General features: G+C 42.7%; 2 protein-coding genes across 2 annotated transcripts in view; one reads left to right on the top strand and one right to left on the bottom strand.

The window, feature by feature from the left end:
• Window positions 1-10226, top strand: part of MAP7 (microtubule-associated protein 7) — a 96024-nt gene extending 85798 nt beyond the window's left edge. Inside the window, exons 16-18 of the mRNA XM_010141135.1 lie at window positions 2165-2303; window positions 8334-8560; window positions 9205-10226. Coding sequence (XP_010139437.1) covers window positions 2165-2303; window positions 8334-8560; window positions 9205-9215 — 377 coding nt within the window. The 3' untranslated portion in view covers window positions 9216-10226. The remainder of the gene's footprint in view (window positions 1-2164; window positions 2304-8333; window positions 8561-9204) is intronic.
• A 3335-nt stretch (window positions 10227-13561) lies between these two features.
• The window catches only part of LOC104497837 (vacuolar protein 8-like), a 24806-nt gene continuing 18808 nt past the window's right edge, over window positions 13562-19559 (bottom strand). The window contains exons 10-14 of the mRNA XM_010141134.1: window positions 18919-19047; window positions 16910-17024; window positions 15865-15999; window positions 14520-14645; window positions 13562-13683 (exon numbers count right to left, since the gene is read on the bottom strand). Coding sequence (XP_010139436.1) covers window positions 13562-13683; window positions 14520-14645; window positions 15865-15999; window positions 16910-17024; window positions 18919-19047 — 627 coding nt within the window. The remainder of the gene's footprint in view (window positions 13684-14519; window positions 14646-15864; window positions 16000-16909; window positions 17025-18918; window positions 19048-19559) is intronic.

Below are 19559 nucleotides of genomic sequence, written 5' to 3'. Positions count from 1 at the left end.
AGAAACACTCTTGCCTGATGCTGATGACAAAAGAAACTGATTCTGCAGCGTCCTTTGCGAAGCATTACAGAGGTGGTTGTGGCACATTTGTTCCATTTTATTCAAGGCTTACTGCACCTCAGTCATCAAAACTAACCGTTCATTATCCAAACACCTCCCTGCGATTTCTCTCTTCCACACCTGCTGCCTTGTTCACTTGGTCTCAACTTCTGCTTCTTTCAAAATTCAGTTCCCACAAAAAGCTCGGTCTCCCTGTCACGCTCACACTCTCAGTTTTCCCTTCTGTTCTCTTCCCTCTACCTTTATTTTATCCTCCTGGTCATTTTAGGTAAAGTTTTATATAAGATTTTAATACTTACAGTGAAGCTAAATACCACGTAGCTCATATTCAACAACCACCAAGTATGAATTTGCAATATTTAAAGATGCTGAAGTCAAGCAATCAAGTGGCTTATCCTGTGGTAGCATAACACATTAAATGACAAATGTCTTTTGTGTTTGAGTTGAGTAACACAGAGGACAAGTAACAGCACTGGATGTATGTACTGGTTTTATTTTTTTTTAAGTTTAAAGTGAATGCTGTAATTAGCACCACCAGAAAACCTTCTGACACAGATTTCATTACGTGTGTATGGAAGTTACTTGTTTACATACTATCTTAGGGGGGATAAAAGCAGTTTGGGAACTGCTAATGCAGAATGCATATGGGATGCTGTCTTTTGCTGCAGGCACTGTTTCAGGTGCTCTAAACCACTGAAATAATTTTTGGAGTTATAAACGGCTCTCTAAGCTGTGGCTAGGGCTAGGGCTTTCCTGCCCGAGGTGGAAGGGAAGCGGTAAGTTCCCCAAGGCGTACAAGAATGTGGACCTGCATTTCCCCAGGCCCAAGGGGAGGCTGGAGTCCTGGAGTGACTGGATAAAGAGAAAACTGCCCTCGCCCTCGGGGCTGCTCTACCGTCCAGCTTTGCTGTATCTAGATAGGCTATTGAGTCAAAGGTACGGACTAAGGCACGTGCTTCAGCCAACTCTAACTTTACGTATCATGCTCTAACAGGCTTCTATACACAAATGGTGATTTTTCTTTTTTTTTTTTTGGAGGGGGGAAGGGTCTTACTCTTCGGCAGAATATGAGGAGACCTTTCTGGGAATGGCCAAATCGCACACTGAAGCAAAATCCATCACCTTTTTGTCCTTTATTTGGCCTGTGCTTCAAAACAGGAGATAATTCTGCCTTTCCAAAGCAGAACAACTTTCTTCTCCTTTTCTCTTCTAACTGTTAAAGCCTGTGTATTGCTAACCTGTATTGCTAATACTTCCTGTGTAAAAACTTGCCAAAGTTCAGACCAAGACATTTGGTGTGAAAGACTCCAGCCCAAGCATTTAGAGCATAGCCAAACAAGAGCAACTGAAGGGAGGGTCTCCTCAGATGAGGCTTTGGGTGCCCAAGATAAATGTGTCCAAGCCTATGAATACTAAATTGTCCTTGTGATTATCCTAACGGATGCCAGCACGGATGGAGTCCCATTGCTTCCTTCATTGCTTATGAACTAGTATGGCTGTAGGTGCACAGGGCTGCAATTGTACTTTAGAAGAACGTCCTGAGGCAGGGCAATAACATCTATCGTATGGTCTTTTGATGAGGCACTAATTTTATGTTGCTCTCTGCAGCATTTTATAGTAGTGATTCAGTGCTTGTTCAAAGAAATATCCTTCCCATGGAGATTTTCCCGCCCGATTTTCTTTTGGGTTACAGTCAGTGATCAACATGGGAACCAGGAAAATACTAGTGTATGGAACTGATGATGTCCCAGTGTTCTCCTATTTCATTCTCTGTTGCTGCTTGAAAAGTGCTGGCATAATGTTCTGTCAGATATCGGCCTGTTTTGACCACTGGCTCATGTGTATGTCCCTGTAAAATGTTTACTCTCGTCCATAACGCTATAGCTTTGACACTCATGGCACTTACTTCAGACCTGGAACAGGGCTTTCGTGCCCAAAAACTTGATAAGGGAGGTGCGGTGGGGGAGGGAGCAGTGTGGGAACTCTTATTTTTTACAAACTGTAGCTTGCCTTGACTGTGCTGTCTTTTGTGGGAAATGTTTCATCCTAATCTGCAGATGGATGATGACGCTTGATTTTAAGAAAACCCATTTTCTCTCTCTAGTCATAACCACTCCTGCATCTCCCTTGGAACCTGCAGGAGAACCTCAGCTTCAGCATGCGCCGCCATCTCCGCACAATGGGAAGCCAGTCACCTGCACGCGTGTGGTTGTTTCACATCAACCCCCCGTCAACATGGACGAGTAAGAGCACTGACAAGTGTTGGAGGGTGTTCAGAGGAGGGGGGTTACTAGAGTCATAAATGATTTTCTGATCCATGTATTCATTAACTCAATGAGACAGCTGTTCAACATGCCTTGTCTCTATTTTTATCTCTTCCTGTGTTCAGAAGAGAACTTTGTCACCTTTCACTTACCAGTAACCCATTTTTGCCAACTGATAGAGAAGAATTCTGTAAAAATACAGCATGTTCTTTGCAGTGTTCAGAACAATGTGCTGTTTGTCAGCAATTATTGCATAAGTTGAAACTTAATGGAAAGGGCAAATTTTTTCTGTTCCTTTCCGTGATCTAAGCTTCGTAAAAACCACTCTGGATTTGCAGGGCTGGTTTTGTGATCGCAATAATGAATGCTGTGCTTTCAGCCCAGATGTCTCAATTTCTGAACTGCTTGAAGTATTAGCAAGTTCTGCTCACTAAGCAGAAGTTCCTCGTGTGAGATACAGAACTCCTCATTTTGGCTTTGCAATTTACAAAAAAGCCCTTTTTCCTCTCAAAGGAGAGCCTGGGGAGGCAAGTATTTAATGCTGGGAGCTCTCTGTAGCCATGAAGCTAGTCACTCAGACTTTAAGAAATTGTTGAAATGCTTGAATCCTCCATGTTGAACTGAGTGAAATCTGTTACATAAGCATGAGCTGTCAGTTATTTCTATTTTAGTAATGCAGAAAGTGAAATAATCCCTTAGTCCTTTCATATTTTATGCAAGTAGTGCCAGAATGTGCATGGAAAAACTGGAATGTAGGAGGCCATCACGCATCTGCAGTGGGCGGTGTGCTTCAGGGTGTGATTGGCACTAATTGAAGGAGGAATTTGCCCTCTCTTGGTCCCTCCATATGCCTGGGGGATCTTAGCCTGCTGTCGTGCTGACAGAGATGCTCCTGCTGAGAGTTCTGTCAGTGACACCGAGCACTGAACTGCATTGGATGAGCTGCACAGAGCTGCCTTGTAATGGTCTTGGGCAGCTATTAAATGTTAATCAGCCCCAGCCTTATATGCAGCTTGATGTTTGTAATATCAGATGCTGTCCTGCAGCATTATCATCCATGTGGAAGGAGCCTCAGAATGGCCAAAGCAAAGAATGAATAAATGAAATTGAAGAACAGCAACAAAAGTCCGACGTGTGTAAAGGCTGGGGAAGGGGGAACTGGCATGCTGGGCTGGGAGGTGGAGGGACTCTCCGAGGTAGAGGTACATCCACAGTGACTGGGAAGGCAGAGGCTGGAGTGCTTGGTAGCATCCCAGCTTAAGCTCAGCCCAGGTAGTCTGAAAAACTGTTGTAAGGAATGCATGGCAGCATAGGTGTTGTTATATGGTAACAGGCACGGGGGCCATCACCACTGCTACCGCCTCTCCTGCGCGGCGGTTGACTGGCATCTAGATGTACCTGATAGTGTGGCACACACAACAGCAACAGGTGGAGGTGTTGTCTTGGGTAAGCACCTCGCTCCAGCCCCCAGCAAAGTTTGGCTTTTGTCTGGAGAAGACTTGAGTGTGTTTTAAGGGCGAGGTAGCTCCGATTTCTGACCAGAACTTAAAAAGGCTTTGCCTGGAGGACTTGTGGCGTGTGCTGGTATGGACAAGAGGTGAGCAAGTGAAAGAGGAGTCATCTCAAGGCCTAGAGCAGCAGTCAGTCTTGTTCTCCTCCCACAGCGTAGGAAATGTGATAAGTTTCCCTGGGTCTGAGACAGAAGAAGTTTAAGTGCTGATGGGTCCATTTTGTGGAGCGCTGAGGTCTAGCCTTGAATGTGTCTCTTTGAACAGGACTGGTGGTTGGCGTTGGGTGTATTTGTACCTGTATACCTGTATTCGGGGTCAGAATATCTGTAGCTGGAGCCACTTCCCAGACCATGCAGGTGCTCTGTCCCTCGCACCAGTAGTGCTGATGGAGAGTGGCTTGGAAGGCTACTAGTGGTTTGTGTGGAGGTTAGAAGTTCTACTCCGGGACATAACAGAAAGTTGTCCAAGTGCTGACTGTGCTGAACCTTCATCCCTATTCCTCCCCATCCCGTGTCAGCTCTGTGGCTGGAATTCAGATGGAAATAGCGCGCTTGCTTCCATGGTCATGAGTACAACACAACTGAGAAAAACAAAGAATTCTGGCCAGATGAAGGCAATTGATTTCAGTACTTCTCTGTCCTGTGTTGCTGCATGTGATCAGCAATGGAGATCTTGTTGTATTGGAACTTCAGTGGCTTTCCAAGACAATTGATCTTCCTTAACCCTAATGGAGATGCTGTGATCTGTTGCATTATTTACCGTACATCTATTGTCAACAATTATTAGTTATGTTAATAAATATTTGTTGCAGATGACGGTGCAATCATCTATGCCCCCTAATACTTTGTCAGAGTTTGGGGGGAATTCCTACTACTGTGTTTTAAAGAAACAAACATTAAGCCTAAAGGAAATTGGTTAAAGCTGCTTCACTTGGCATCACAAAAGGAAAACCTTGCTTGTGAATTGAGCTGTTTTACCATGTTAGCGCTTAAGGTTTTCAAATAGATCTTCCATGAATTCTCGGTTCATAGAAACAATTTTTCACAGTTATCTCAGTTAAAATGACATGTCTGCACATGAACATGATTTTTGTAGCATGTAGTTTTAAATTGTGCTGCAAGGGGTCTGATTTTGTGACCTGTGCCTGCTCTGAGAGGCTTCAAAAGTAAATTTAATGCTTGAATACTAACGAAGAACAGTGAATTACTTTGGGGGGAGGAGAGGGAAGGAGCGACCTTATATCTGACCTACAAGTCTGTGGTGAGAAGACTCACAAATTAACTTAAATGGAGACATTTCTCATCGAGGTGCAGTATGATGGAAAAGGCAACACTAAATGTATTTTAAAATGGAGCGTACCATGAGAACTTTCCATTTAGGCAGTAAAGTACGTAGAATAAACTGGTAGTTCATGGATACTGCCATGTTATTAATGGCATGTTTACTTCTGGCTAGATTCTGGGGGTTTTGTTTGTTTGGGGTTTTTCCCAGCAAATGGAAACATGAATTTGAAACAGTCTCTTCAAAATAAGGTATAATGTTAAAGTGTTTTCTAACTTTTTCTAAATTATAAAGATTCCAATGAGATTTTTTCCAGATTCTAATATTTTCTTGCCTTACTGACCGGTAGAGTCCTGGAAGAAGCGCAGTGAAGGGAGCTGGAGCTGGATAACCAGTACAGCTGTCTAATCCATCTCCCACTTGCAGATTTTTGTTTGTTCTCCACTTGCTAATTCATTGCCCAAGTTAGATCCTGTCTGCTACTTCTCAGAAAGTTGTGTAAGTGCAGTGGTTTATGTTGGTGATACTTTCTTTATGATACTTATCCTTTAATTCCTTTTTTTTTTCTGTGCTGCTTTCTGTAAGTGCTTGCAGTGGACCTCAGTGAGAGCAGTTGGCCTCACGTGTGCGTCTCCATCCTGTATGAAGGGAGCTGGGTCTGGGTACGCTAGATAAGCAGTTTTCAGAAATACCGTTAGACAAGGTGATTGCCTCAGTATCTTCTCCTGGAAAAGAATGTTCAAATTCTCACATAGTGTTCATTGGTCAGTCTGTGGGGTAGCCCGCTTGCAATTTGCTTCAGCACCACCTTTCCTCCTTTAGGCCTCCAGCTCCTCACTGCTGGCTGATTTCAGTGCTGTTACCTCAGTGGATGGGTGATCAGAATGGGACATACTAAAATTTGTCCTTCTTTCTTCTTTACTCTCTTCAAATTGTTTATATACAGATTATATCCACACAGAGCTTTGGTTGAAATTATTATTATTAGCTTTTTAGCTGCCAAGAAGCTGTCCCTCAGGTGCCTGCAAGACTGTTGTTTGGAAATTCATCCTGAACAACTCTGGCAACATTTTTTTTACTATTATTACGTAGGTGTCTTGCTACAAGCACATTTATGGAATGTGTTAGGATGTCAAAATCATCCAGTTTCTTCTGTACTACTGTGTGCCTCGAAAGTAATTCTCCAGAGTTGCACTGAACACTGAGACATCACTAAGAACGTACCATAAGACAGTGAGAACAGCTATGAAAGGTCAAAAAACCATTACTCTTCGTGTTCTTTGATCTAACGGCCTGTAGGAGACCCCTAGGGAGAGACTATGAAAGAAGAAAATGTAAGTACCAGGAGATCCTCTGGTCAATGAAGGATTTCTAAGCATTGTGGTCCGAATGCAACTATAGGCAGAAGTAGTCCCTAAGCTGCTAATTAGCAGAAGCTGGAGGGTGTACCAACCTCCTAGGAATTTGTCTGCTCTCCTTTTGAGCTGATGGCCTCTAAGGTGTTCAGGGGAAATTAATTCTACAGTTTCATTTTCCCTTTGTTTCTTTTACATTTGCTCCCCTAGTAATTTGGAGAAGCAAATAGCATAAAATATAGGAAGTTTTGTAGCATAAAACTTAGAAGATTCATAATCCTGATTTCCTCTCCTGTACCCACTTTGTCCAGACTCCTCTGTCTCAAAAGTCATCACTCGAGTCTGTTTATCCTGGTCTAACTCAGTGTGTAATTCTGGCAGAGCGATGACAAATAAATATGAAGAACTATTAATCTGTGAAGTCAGCCAACCAGCTGGACAGAAAAATGAGTATGTTTGCAGAAGCAAGAGGCTTCTTCATTGTGCCAGCACTTGTTGCAGTACTCTGCTGTTTAATTTACGTTAATGGGCAGTTGGTCTCTCTCACCTCTTCTTACCCCACCCATCAAACTTGCTGTGTTAGTCTCGCTCTGATAAGGTTATTACATGGGGTGGAATAGGTGATCGGATCCTTAGTGAATGATAACCTGATAACTATACCTTATAGTTCAGCCTTTATTAATCCTAAAGCATTTCAGAGATTCTGCTCCTCGTGGTAGAGGTCTGGATCTCTGGCACAGAAGGGTGATACGACTTGTGACCTCTCCCAGGCAGCCGGCGGAGTTTCTGTGTCTGCTCTCAAACTTGGTGCAGTGACACATACTTGAAATTTTCTCAGCACACCCACAGATGAGAATAGGGAAGGCCCTTTCTGAAAAAGAACTGGTGGTGATTTGAAAGACTTGATATGAAAACCAGCATGTTGTTCTCACAGGAAATCTGGGCTTTGGATAAAATGTTGCCACTTTCAAAAGAGCAATAATTGTTTTCTGCCTCTTGGGAAGTACTGTAAAAACAATTCTGTAATTGTTCCTGAGGAGCTGGACATCCAAAGAAGCTAGCAAATGAATTTGCCAATTACAAGCAGGTCTTTTAAGACTAGTACATGTACTGTCAGGAGAAAATTAGCCCCTCAAACCGAGCCCCCTGCTCAGCCATGGCCTGAGGAAATTGATAGCCTAGTTTCGGTCTAGGAAAATTGCATGTGAGCTTTTGTGGCTGAAGCATTTCCAAACAACCCGACCAGTTGCAGTGTGGTCTGCATAGGGAAGAGGTACCCAAGACTGGCAGTATCTGACTGTTGAGGGCCTTAAGAAGCACCTGTGGAAGGTCACGTGATTTTTGAGTGTCATTTGAGTACTTGCTCTTTCTCCAGGAGCTTATATGGTCCCGTTACTGCCATCCCATTCACCTTGGTGGCACCTCGGGGTCTCCCCTGCTCTGGCAAGATTTGCAGTGACAGGAAGGGTGTGGCAAAGGTCAGAGAGCTGAGAAAGATGTTAGAGGCTGTAGATTGCATTAGGTGGGCAGCTCAAGATCGCGGTGGTGGTGCTGCAGGGGTTTTTTTACTGCTGCCCATTGCGGTCCCCTCTCAGAGCCGCAGTGTCCATAAAGCTCTCCCTAGTTCGGGGTATCGTGTAGCCAAGTGTAACAGCTGTCCGGTGTGTCTGAGGGAAGGTGTATCTAGTACTTGTCTGCAAAACCAGATTTTCTGCTGTGGTAGAAGCGAAGTTTTGTGTTTTCCTGGCTAAACAAAAGCTCTGGAGTAACGCAGACTTTTCTTCCACTTGTAATATTGCTTTGAGGACTAAAATTCTGTTCTAGATGAAGCATATGAGGAAATACCTCTGTTTCTCTTTCAGCAATCTCAATCCAGAGAAAAACACAAACAAAAACGGAATGTCTATGCAGAATGATAACTTTGAAGAGATCATAAACCTGCCTATGGGTTCTAAACCACCCCGGCTGGATGCCATGAACAACGACGGAAGCAATAGTTCTGAAATTCCTTTGAATCCAATTCTAGCCTTTGAAGAGAAGGGGACTCTCTTGCCTCAGGTAGACAGTGTTCAGACACATCAAACAGCAGGTAGGTTTGCCTTGGCTCGTTAGCACTCGCCATGTGTTGTAACGGACAGAGGACCCAGAGCTCTTAGCAGATATAAGCTGATTAATTTAGGCATTTTTAAACCCTGTCTTACTGGAGGAAAGGAGTGTATCTCCTCTCTGTAAAGCTCTGCATGCCCAGTACACACAGATGCTGTGAAAATTATCGTGAGGCCTTTTCTTGAGGGGGGCTTTTCTGTTACGCTGCACTTTCTGCCATCTGCAATTGCTTGAAAACATCTGCCCTGCTCCTTCAAACAGGAAGAGGTGACACAGCTGTCCCTGGCTTAGCAGCAGCCATGCTCCAGTGCTGCAGGTGCACTATCTGATACACGCATGCATCTGTGTAAAATCCCGGATGTGCTTCCCTCACCAAGTTCTTGCAGACGCTGAGGGATGGTTTGCAGCACGCTAGAATTTTCTGAATTACATCACAACTTTTAAAGGGTGTTAGGGAAACAAGTACTAATTCAGCAAATTAAATTGGACTCCTATTTTCTTTTTCTGCGGCTAGAAAATGTGTAGGAAAATCATCTTACCATAAAACTACTGCATAAATGCAAAACGTTTTGAAGTAAGCACCGTCACTCCTTGCTGACCTGTCGTTTTTGATACCTTCTGTTGTAGAAGTGATCTGATTGCTTCTTCTGAAGAACCAAAGGTGATGTGAGCATCTCTGCAGTCAGTGGAATTTCTTCCATGCTATGAAGGAGTTTTATTTTTTTCTCTCCAGTTTTTTAAAGATTTCTTGAATATCTTTTTTTGGAAGGACTTTAGTTAAAACCAGCAGAAGAAATGATGGGAATAGACTTGGATCACCTTTCCAATAGCTTTCATCACTAGAAAAATCACGCTTCACGTGCATTACTTACCATGGCTCTTTCCAACAAGCTTTTTCTGTTAGTAAATGGATGTTTCTGCATTCCTTAAGACACAAGACACTGGAATCTGAAAGCAATGGGCTGATTTGGGTGGTGGGACTGATTCTTTTTTTTTTTTTTAAAAGGTGGGTGTTGGTTTAAAGGGCATAATTGTAAAATTGGCAAAGAATCTTTTACACTTTGTGGTTCTAATACTTGAAAAATAAATACCTCGTTGCTCTACAAGTAGAGTTAATGGGGTGTTTTATTTAAACCTGTTGGTTTAAATATTATTGCAGAGAACTCTAATTATAGGGGCAAAGTATAGGCTTCTGTATCAGGTTCTTGTAAATGTAATTCCTACAGGGACATTCTGTAAATTGAGACGTCACTATGATCTTCTCGCATTTTCTCTGAAAACACAAAACAAGGCAGGTTTTAAAATGTGAAAAATTGAAAGCGTTATTTTTTCACGGACAAGAGGAAAACCTATTGTTCTCCTAGATAATGTATTTATGAATTTTGTTCAGTACAGAAATAAATTGTTTAATTGAATAAATTAGAAAAATGTGGTAAAAGGATACTGCAAACTTGATTTTTTTTTTTTTTAGTGACATCCACGTTCACAATGCTATAAAAGATGTGCATGCGTATGCGCACGCACTCACAAGGAAATTCCTTGTTCTGAGTCCTGTAAATTGCTGCTGTTCCCAGTGATGGAAGACTTTGCCTTATCAGACTACTGAAGACTGTGTGAAACCTGAAATATTTGATTTTTGGATGATGAAGCAGGTTTGAGGATATTTTTGGTTTTGCTCGTTTCAGAGCAAATGAAAAATGGTCATTGTGCTTTTTATGTAGTGTGTGATTTTCATAAAGCAGCGCAGTTTGAGTGGCAAGAGAAGCAATGCAGGCTGCTTTCTCTTTAGTTTGATGCTGATTTCTACTGTCATTGTTCCATCCCTCACTTTCGGTCGCTATTGGGCAGAACTGTAAAATCTTGCACCTTTTTGGGCTTTGATCAACAATGCTGTTGCAGGTAGAGCTCGCTCGGGGTATTTGCGTTGGAAGCGCCAATGAGGGCTTGATGCATCGCTTGCAGAACTCAGTGAGTAGTTCCTTGGCGAGTGGAAATAGAGGCTTGTGGGGTTTTGTTTTCATGGTACCAGAGATTGTACCATTAAGACTCCTGCACTTGCCTGCGGAGAGCCCTGGGCCAGGCCTCTGGGAAGCTCCGCAGAAAGTCTGTGCCAGCAGAAGAAATCCTCTGAGACAAAAGCTGAAGGATTTTTGAAGGAACTACTCTCTGCGGCTGCCAGGTGTTCATCTTACACAGGAGATGGGATAAAAGCAATGGAAATGCAATGAAAAAGAGACTTCGTCTGCCAGAATATGTATGGAAGGGAAAAAACAGCCATTCAGGCAGGATGCTTCCAACAGTAGCTTGTGACACAGTAAAATGATTTGGGTTCCTTTCTCGCTTTCTTTAGTTTTCCATGTACATAGCCACAATATTTTGAAGTGTCCAAAATATGTAGTTTTTCTTTAAACCTATATACAGCATGTAAGTACCAAATAAAACTTGTTTGAAATATTTACTTCTATTTATATTTTCGTTTTCTTGCATAGTTGAAGCAGGAGTTGTTCTGCAATGGGAAACTCTTCTTGCTGCTCCTGATCTGCTTAAAAATTTTCCTCAGGTTTCCTCTAATCCCTTTGCTAGGAAATCAGTACAGGGTCACTTACAGCTAGAAACAGAGCAAAGAAATACCCAGTAAGAATTAGCTTCAGTTTTAAGTTTGAGGATTCATTCTGGCTCAGCTTTAAATTACGCTGATGGGGTTCTGTGGAGACTTCAGAATGTCTCCTTCCCTGTTTGCAGCACAGAGATAAGAGCCTGCTTCATTTCTCGTGTGTTTTGTGGGGTTTTTTAACAGGACTGCAGTAAAGACATTTTCTAATTACATTAATTCCAGGTTTGCTTCAAATGAGAGAGAAAATTTCCTCCTTTTCAAGGGCCTGACATGCGAACTAGAAGCTAGAGAACTGGGAGTAGAATTAGGTGTATGAATTAAAAAAAGAAAAAAAAAAAAGGAAAAAGGATTGAAATTCTAAGACTTGGTTTAAGCCCCTTTCTTTAAATCAAGGAAGAATTTTCTCCTCTGTTGAATGTTGCTCTTGATAATAAAATACGGTATCAAAGGAAGGCCAGCTCTTTGCCTGTTCCTGCAGCTGTTTTTATTGTTTCTACTATTGGAGACTCAGGGAGGGGGTGACTGCAGCTGTAGCAGTCAGACAGCTGTTGTGAAGCTGTGGAGTCCTGCTTGCACAGCAGCTGGAGGGTGCGCTTTGGAAAGACTCAGCTCCCTGCTCACGTCTTAACAGCACAACATAAATGATGGGAGGGCTGGCACGTAGTTTAGCTCAGTACGTCACAACCACTGGGTTGTTCAGCATTAGCTTTGCTTGTTTCACGTGTCTTTTATCTCCTCATTCCTGATGAAGAATGCTCTGTTGTTTCTCTTCTTGCCAGGACCTTGAAGTATTGTTTGCAATTAAATACAGAGAAAAACAGACAGATTCTAATGCTATTACTTAATACTGCACAGATTTTCTTTTTGGAAAATCATCTCAAATCACTCAGGGAGGTGGCCTGAAGCTTGAGATTTTCTGGTTTTGTTCCTAGTTTCGTCATCCAGCTCTTCGCAGTCCTCTGTTTTGGTAAGACCAACTGCCCAAAGCTCAGCACTCGGGTCTTTCACGTAAGATTTCAAAAGAAAATTCCGGACTCTGACTGCCCTGCTCTGGAACAGGCCTGGGTACTGTGCTGCAGAGAGGCTTCTGAGCGGGGGTTTTGGTAGGGGTTTTTCTAAACAGCACGATTGGAGAGAACTTGCAGGTATTAAAAAGAATCATTAATGGAAATGCCTTGCCCAAGCACAAAACTAAGCTTAGAGGTTCAGGCCACAGTAAAATGCAATGTTGAGCGCTTAATTATATAATTTATTTATTTAGTCTCACTTTAATTCCATATTTGTAGCCAGTAGCAGCTCTAAAGCTCCACATGCATATAAGAGTTATATCATAGTCAGACGTACCTCAAAGGACAGAAAACTCTTCTGAAACATTCCCTTAAACCGTGCTACCTGGGAGCAGGTGTTTGCCAGAGGAGTGCTTCCAAACCGGCAGCGTTCCGGCCAGTTCAACAAGAAGCTCCAGCCAGATTCTTATATTTAAAAACAGCTGTGTTGACTTTTCTTGTTCTTAAACTCCTTTTAAATGAAATATCAATATTAAATATAAGTTCAATTCCTAATTTTGCCAGACTTACTCACTTTTTCCTCTTGCCAACACCTCTGGAAATAATTTGCCATTTGCAGAAGCACAGATTTCTGTATTCGAACACCTCACCCAAATCTTTTGTGGTAGCCGCCTGTTTTCTGAGCATGCTCTATGCAACCTTTACCCATTTACCTGCCTCAGTGTGCCTTTGCTCTTCTGCCGGAGAGTAGTGCCTGCAGTCTATGCAAGGATCAGCCTTACGGCTTGCCCTGTTCTTGTTTCTTACAAATTTCTTGCAATTTCTCTCGAGTTGTCCCTCAGCAGTTACTTCCTGTAGCAACCTGTTAGTAGTTTGCTACCTTTATACTATGTGTTAATTCAGATATTTTCTAAAGTCAAGTCCCTGGAACGTGCTCTGAAATGAGACATGGAACAGAAATAAAATAAAGATGATTGCAGAGGAATCTGCATACTTGAGAGATGCCTCTTCAGTAGGATCAGCTTGTTAACGTGAATAAAACCTCTCTAATACAGCACTGGTTCTTTTTTTGGAGGGGGTGGTGATGAAACCAGAAACAAACCATGGACGATCTCCTAAGCACACAGGTGTTTTCCACGTGGCTGGAAGGGATGTAGCCCTAGTCCTCAAGCACACTTAAGCAGCCAAGTCGTCAAGAGGGTGTTTTGACCTGCTCCAGTTCTCGTTACTGGAACACGTCTTTTGTGTGAAGGAACTGTAAGTAGCAGGAAAACTGTAACTACAGGAACCAATGAAAAGAATTGTCTTCTCTAAAAGTTCAAGCTCTTGGATCTGGTAAGTACAAGCTGTACGGCTTTAAATATCAACTGTCTTCGTGGCAAATAGCTGCCCTAAGGAGCTTTTGAGTTTCTTCTGTTTGTTGACGGACTTGCTCCAGGAGTTTGGCCATTTGGCTTTTTCTGAATGCTAATGAAAACTCTGGATCTGAAAGGGAAAAACAAATGTTGGGCAACTTGCTGGTGTTCCCTGTATTTTAGTGCAGATGCTTAGAAAGCTCTATTTCAGGTTAGATACAATTGATGGTTCCTACTACAGTGTAAAGTATAGAGAAGTTAGAACTATTCTTCTACCACACAAAGCAGGTACTAACTCAGTTTTCATCCCTATGATCATTCAAGATTGATTACTGCTAAATTATCCTGATCTGGATGTTTAAAGTTCAATTGTCAAATTCAGCCTTATACAACAAGTGCATATCAAGATGTACCAGGCTTTTGGCTCTGACTCTACATGTGAAGAAACACACTGTATATACATTTATTATCATATTATAACTCTCATCTGTACTCAACTTCTACCCTAAACCAAAAAAAAACCCCAAACCCTAATAAAAAATAGAAAAAAAACCCCAGAATTTAAAATATGAAAAAGATGTGAAACTCCTCAGCTTTATTATCATCTAATGCAATTTTCCTGTTCGGCTGCTTTATCAAAATAGACTAAATTAATATTTGGAAAGCTTTTCAGCTGCATCTAGTGCCAAATGTTCTTATATTGAATAAAATCACCTGTACCTGAAGCCTTCTTTCCCTGCTGATCGGAAAGCCTTTAGTTTTAAAGCAAACAAAAACCCCCTTGCCTTTATGATAAGATACTCTTAGTTAGTTAAAAACAGGTAAGGAAACGGTTCTCTTAAGCGAGCGGAGCTAGTTGCCAGAGGAGGTTGCCTGGCACTGTCCTTCCTGTGATACAGCAGTTCCCGTTCGCCGCTGGTCGGAGCAGGCAGCGCCCAGGGGCTCAGCCCAGCAGGATGGACGTACCTTCTCGCAGCCTGCAGAATGTAGAGATGCCCAGCTGCTGAAAGCGGATCTCTTGGTGGGTAAGAAAATTCCTGAGGCAGGCCTGAATCTCTCCGATGTGGTGCTTCAACAAAAGCATCTTTTTTTCTGCATAAATAGGAGAACCACTGGAGATCAATAGGAGCATTTAAAACACTTTGAAAACTGATTTTTGTAACATTTCAAATGATTTAATCACTCATCTGCCTTCAGCTACAACCAGTGTTATAGCAAAGAATGGCAAAGGTCTCCCATGTACTACAGCCTCTAAGGGTACTGCTGGTATTTTGGGTAGATAAGTGGCTGAGCCGTTGCTGTGCTGGGAAGCTGGTCCTTGTGCGAGGTGCATGTGGATGTATGGGCTCATCAGCCTGGCATGCTAACCCAGCCGTGAAGCGCTTGTGCTGTTGGACTCTGCTCACTACTTGAGGGTCTGCTCTGCTGCAAATCCTCGAAGGTAAAATTGAAACATTTTTCCTTATTGGAAGCTCTTTACAGACTTCAGTTTCTCTCACATGTAAGGATTAAACTCTAACCATGCTTTTCTAGATAACATGGCAAGAATTATCTGAACACCTTTTTCTTGCAAGTCTTAAATGCTCTCAGCTGCATGGGACAAGTATATTGAGCATAAAGCTGTTTGTTTTCTGCAGGTAAAAATAATGCTCTTTTCATTCTCACCAAAATTTTAAAATCTACAGGCTACATTCTTAAAAGCCACTTCCTTCCTCCTGCTAATTTAGTCTGGAATTACAACCGCAGCGTTTGGTTCAGTAAGTTGCTTTCCTCTGGCTGGTCAGGGAGCAGAACTGATGTAAAATTTTGGACTGCGACCATCCCATCGTAACTGTCTCTGCCAACCTCTGCTGCTGCCTGTGGGGAATTCCATCATGTTGTATATACCGAGGAGGAGGGTCAAACAGAAAGATGGATCATTGTCTCTTGCCTGAAACATGTTCTCATCTTTCCCTTGGTAAAGGAGTATTTTATCCTCTCCCAGCACCCTACTAAAGCTGTATTTAAGGACCTCAGATCTGGCTACAGAGTAGCCCAGCAGAATGGCAGTGTTTGGAGAAGGCAGCCAACACTAGAATCAGATCTTTGTCTGCAGCCCATTTTCATCCCTTGAGCACTGTTCTATGTGTATTTCAAGGGTGACTGTAGATGCTTTTGTGCTAACAAATTTGTAGAGACCAGATGGAGGATGCTACAGGAATGTTAAAGGTTGGTTGGTGCCTGACAGTGAACTCCTTTGGGAAAAGGCTCATTTCACTCCAGCCAGCCATAAACCTTGTTGAAAGCAGGGTTAATGCTGTGTGACAGTTACCGTGACCTATCATGTGCTGGATGATGGAGGCAGCTTGAAAGGATGGCTCGGTATGTTCCAGTTGGCCAGCCAGTCTCACCAAGCACTTTGTCAAGGGCTCATCCATGCACTGGACCATGCGTAACATGGCTCCTTCTGGGAGACAGAAAGGTAAGAGAGCAGTCTGCAAACAGAAACTCCGGTGTCAAAGAAAGGAAGGTGAGAGGTTTGCCAGAAACTATACTACCTAAACAGAAACCCCTTCATGCAGCTGGAGAAGCACAATAAGAGCTGAGCATGTGCAATAAGAATGTTTAGGTTGTAAAAAAGGGTCATGTCCTGAGGTTGTGCTCTCAGTAACATCAGGCCACGGATTTGATTCGTAGAAGGGCTGGTGGATTTTTATTTTGTTGGTTTTGTGTTCTAAAAGAATGAATTACCTGATGTACAAGATCCACTCTTGCCTAGCAGGCTCAGTCTGTCCAGCAGCTGCTGGGCATCTCTTGCAAAATTCAATGTGACATGTTGCCAGTTACATGGCAGTTACACCAGATACAGGAGATGAAATGTCTGACAGACAATATCCAATGCTGGGGCAGGCCGGGAAAATTTACACTGCTCCTCTTTGCCATGAAGAGCGTGGTACCTTCCACGGGTGCTAATTTGGGACCTGTTACAAAATCCAGTTTAAAGAGAAAGTGCCACTCCGTGTTTCAGTCTTTTCTGATACTAGTTTCTGCTATTGTGAAATTAATCCAGCCAGAGAAACTGGGCGACATTACAAATAAAAATAGACAGACCACATAGAGCAGGAAAGTTCAGCGCAAAGGATTTTGACTAGAATTTAAAATTTACGCAGTTAAATGGAAAAAAGTGCAAACAGAGCCCATGTGTCCTGCCAGTGAATTGGATCTTGTTCTTCTTGAAGCTTACGGCAAAACTCTGGGTGAATTTAAAGGGAAATACCTGGGCTGTAGGTGCATCTCTGCTGCTTCTCCTATTAGGATTGATAAAGGACATGTACACTTCTCAGATTAAGCCATTTCTGATGGGGTTGCTTCCCTACCTTGCTTTCCTAGCTCTGAAAGGCAAGATGTCACGTAGTGAAGAGAGTCTTCTTGAGTGTCAGTAGAAAGCATGGTCTGGATGAGACCTTCAACACACGGGCTCTCAATGATTCTCTGCAACAAGAAAGCGATTCATGTTCAGCACGTCCATTATGTTTTAGTGGTGTCTGAGGACTTCAGAAGTACTGAATAACTCTTGGCAATTCCGAGGACTAAAACGTCAGAAATGGAAAAGTCTCTTCCCCAGTCTACCACAACCATGTGACAAACCCCTTGGATTGTTCAGAGGCCACCTGGATTTAGGTATTTCCCAGGGCTTGCTCTGTCTGTGGGATGTTCTTGTGATCACAGACCGCTCTGAGCTCAAAGAACTTCCTGACCTCTGTGCCAGGCCATGTGTTAGTTTTAATCTTCCTGCAGAGGTGAATAAGTAGAGTGCTCCAGGGCAAAGCACAGGGAAATGTGGAAGTTTTTCAGTTTCTCTTATTTGCTCTGAAAACTGTTTAAATGCTGTGATCTGCAGAAATACGAGAGAACCTCTCACGAGCAAAGGCGCATTCTGTTTCTGGAGAGACACGTAATGAAACATTTCTGTGTATCCCCTGTCTTCTAGGTTGATCTGCTATGCCAAAAGCAGTGCTGGACAGCATGTACTGGGATGTGTATTTTAGAGTCCAGGTTGAAAACAGATAGGAGACAGCCCATGCTGACCTGGTTTAACAGCCGATGAGACCAAGGAACGAGTCCTGAATGAGTCACCCGCAGGTGACTGGTTACTAGTGAAGCTGTATCACAAAGTTATCAGCCCTGTGGGAGATCCTAATAATGGAAGCTGCTCGCACCTCCGTAAGGGAGCTCAGGTGTCTATCAGCAAAAGGGACTATCTTGATTTTTCTGTGCTCATTTTGTGTTGCAGTCTTTTAACTTGCTGCTTAGCGGCTGAAGCTGGATTCAAGACTGCTGCCTTTCAAGCTCCCACACTCTGTTTGTGTCCTGCTGGCATAAAACCAACTCTTTTTTCCTCTTGTGCCAAGGACTTTTATGTGTTTTAGGGATGGTTCCTCAGAACTGACCCTGGAATCCTGGCCCTCCCACTCACGTCTGTGGATTCACTTGTGCAGAAAGTGCTAAATACTCTATACATCATAAAGCTTTATGAAAGTGAACTAGCTCCCTGCTGATAACAGTACAAAGTCACAGAATTTAAGTGACAACTTTTTTAAAGCAAATGTTGAAAGGTTGGACCAGTTTTACTCTTACTGTGGGCCTTGAGTTTGAGGACATCTATTTCCCTGCAAAAATTGATTTCACAACTATAAGAAATGAATATAAGTCTTATCTTAGTATAAGTTAAAAGAAAACATTGGAAATAGTTTTCCTTTTGGCTAGTTTAAATCTCTGGAACTAGTGGTACTTGGATCATGAACAAAGAAAGAAAAAAGGAACTGAACCTCCAAAAGTTGTTCTAGAAAGCAGGGCAAAGCAGAGACAAGGATTTGGGTGGGGTTTTTATCCCCCAGTACTGATTGTTACTAGTGGCACTGTTTGATCAAGGTACTGGTAGGCAGGGAGAAAGGAGGTGCATCTGCAGATATGGATTTCATTAGAAGTGAAGTCAGCAGCAGAGATCTTTAGAGCATCTTGACACAACTAGTGTCTTGCCAAAGAAGCAAAATGTACATCAGGGACTGGGCTAATATTTAACAATCTGGGAGTGAAATTAGATCAGGGTTGCACACCATAAGTGGACAACTAAGGGCAGCTGAAGTGAGAAAAATTAGACATTTCTTATTTTTATTAGCATTTTTGTATGGTATTGGAAAAACATGAATAAACCCCCTTTCGTTATGGAACATCAGGACCTTTTATTAATTCACACAATTTTGTGTAGAGTGTCCTTAGTGTATGTTTCATTTAAAAAAGTCTTTCTGTGGGTAATGCTGATCTGATACAAATGTAACTGCAACACCCCCAGGGTATAATTCGGTGAAAAATATTGGGTACCTACCTGCCTGTTCTTGGAAAGGCTGAGGTTTTTGATGATACAAGCAGCGTGGCCAACAACCACAGGGTCTGTTTTATGCGCTGACAGTAGCATCCCCAGGCTCTGCAGCAGCTCAGCACATGCCAGCACGTCCTGAGGGGAGCAACCAGTATCTCAATTACATCCAGTATGGACAACACAACGCAGCTTTGGAACAAATTATAGATAGATGGATAGATCTTAGCTCTGAAAGAAGAGCGTTACTTATCTCATTTAGACCAACGGTGTAGCGGTGCAGTAGCAGCAGTACGTCCCTGAGTACCAGCAATTTACCTCGCCTACGATAATGGACCACTTTGGTAACGTGTTCTGAACAGCACATTCTGAGTTTATACGCACATTTCTCTGCTGTCTGGTGGCTGCTTTAGAGGGACTTTTACTGAGTCCCTCTCTCTCCAAAAGTAACCTTCCTCCAATTACTGCTGATGTTAATGGAATCAGATCTTCTGAGTTTGGATGACTGCCCAGGTAGTTTCCTCAATAACAGTGTGGCTTAAGGGGACACTGCTGGTTGTGAGAGAAACCTGATCTCAACAGGCTTTAGGTTAGGTCAGCAGTTAAAAGCAAAAGACTTCCTCTTGGGATTGTTTTTTTTCTTTCAGTCT

Source organism: Buceros rhinoceros, unplaced genomic scaffold (assembly GCF_000710305.1).
Source record: "Buceros rhinoceros silvestris isolate BGI_N320 unplaced genomic scaffold, ASM71030v1 scaffold13248, whole genome shotgun sequence".
In the NCBI taxonomy this organism is placed as follows: Eukaryota; Metazoa; Chordata; class Aves; order Bucerotiformes; family Bucerotidae; genus Buceros; species Buceros rhinoceros.
Note: the sequence above shows the minus strand (reverse complement) of the source record. Positions and strands in the feature narration are given on the sequence as shown.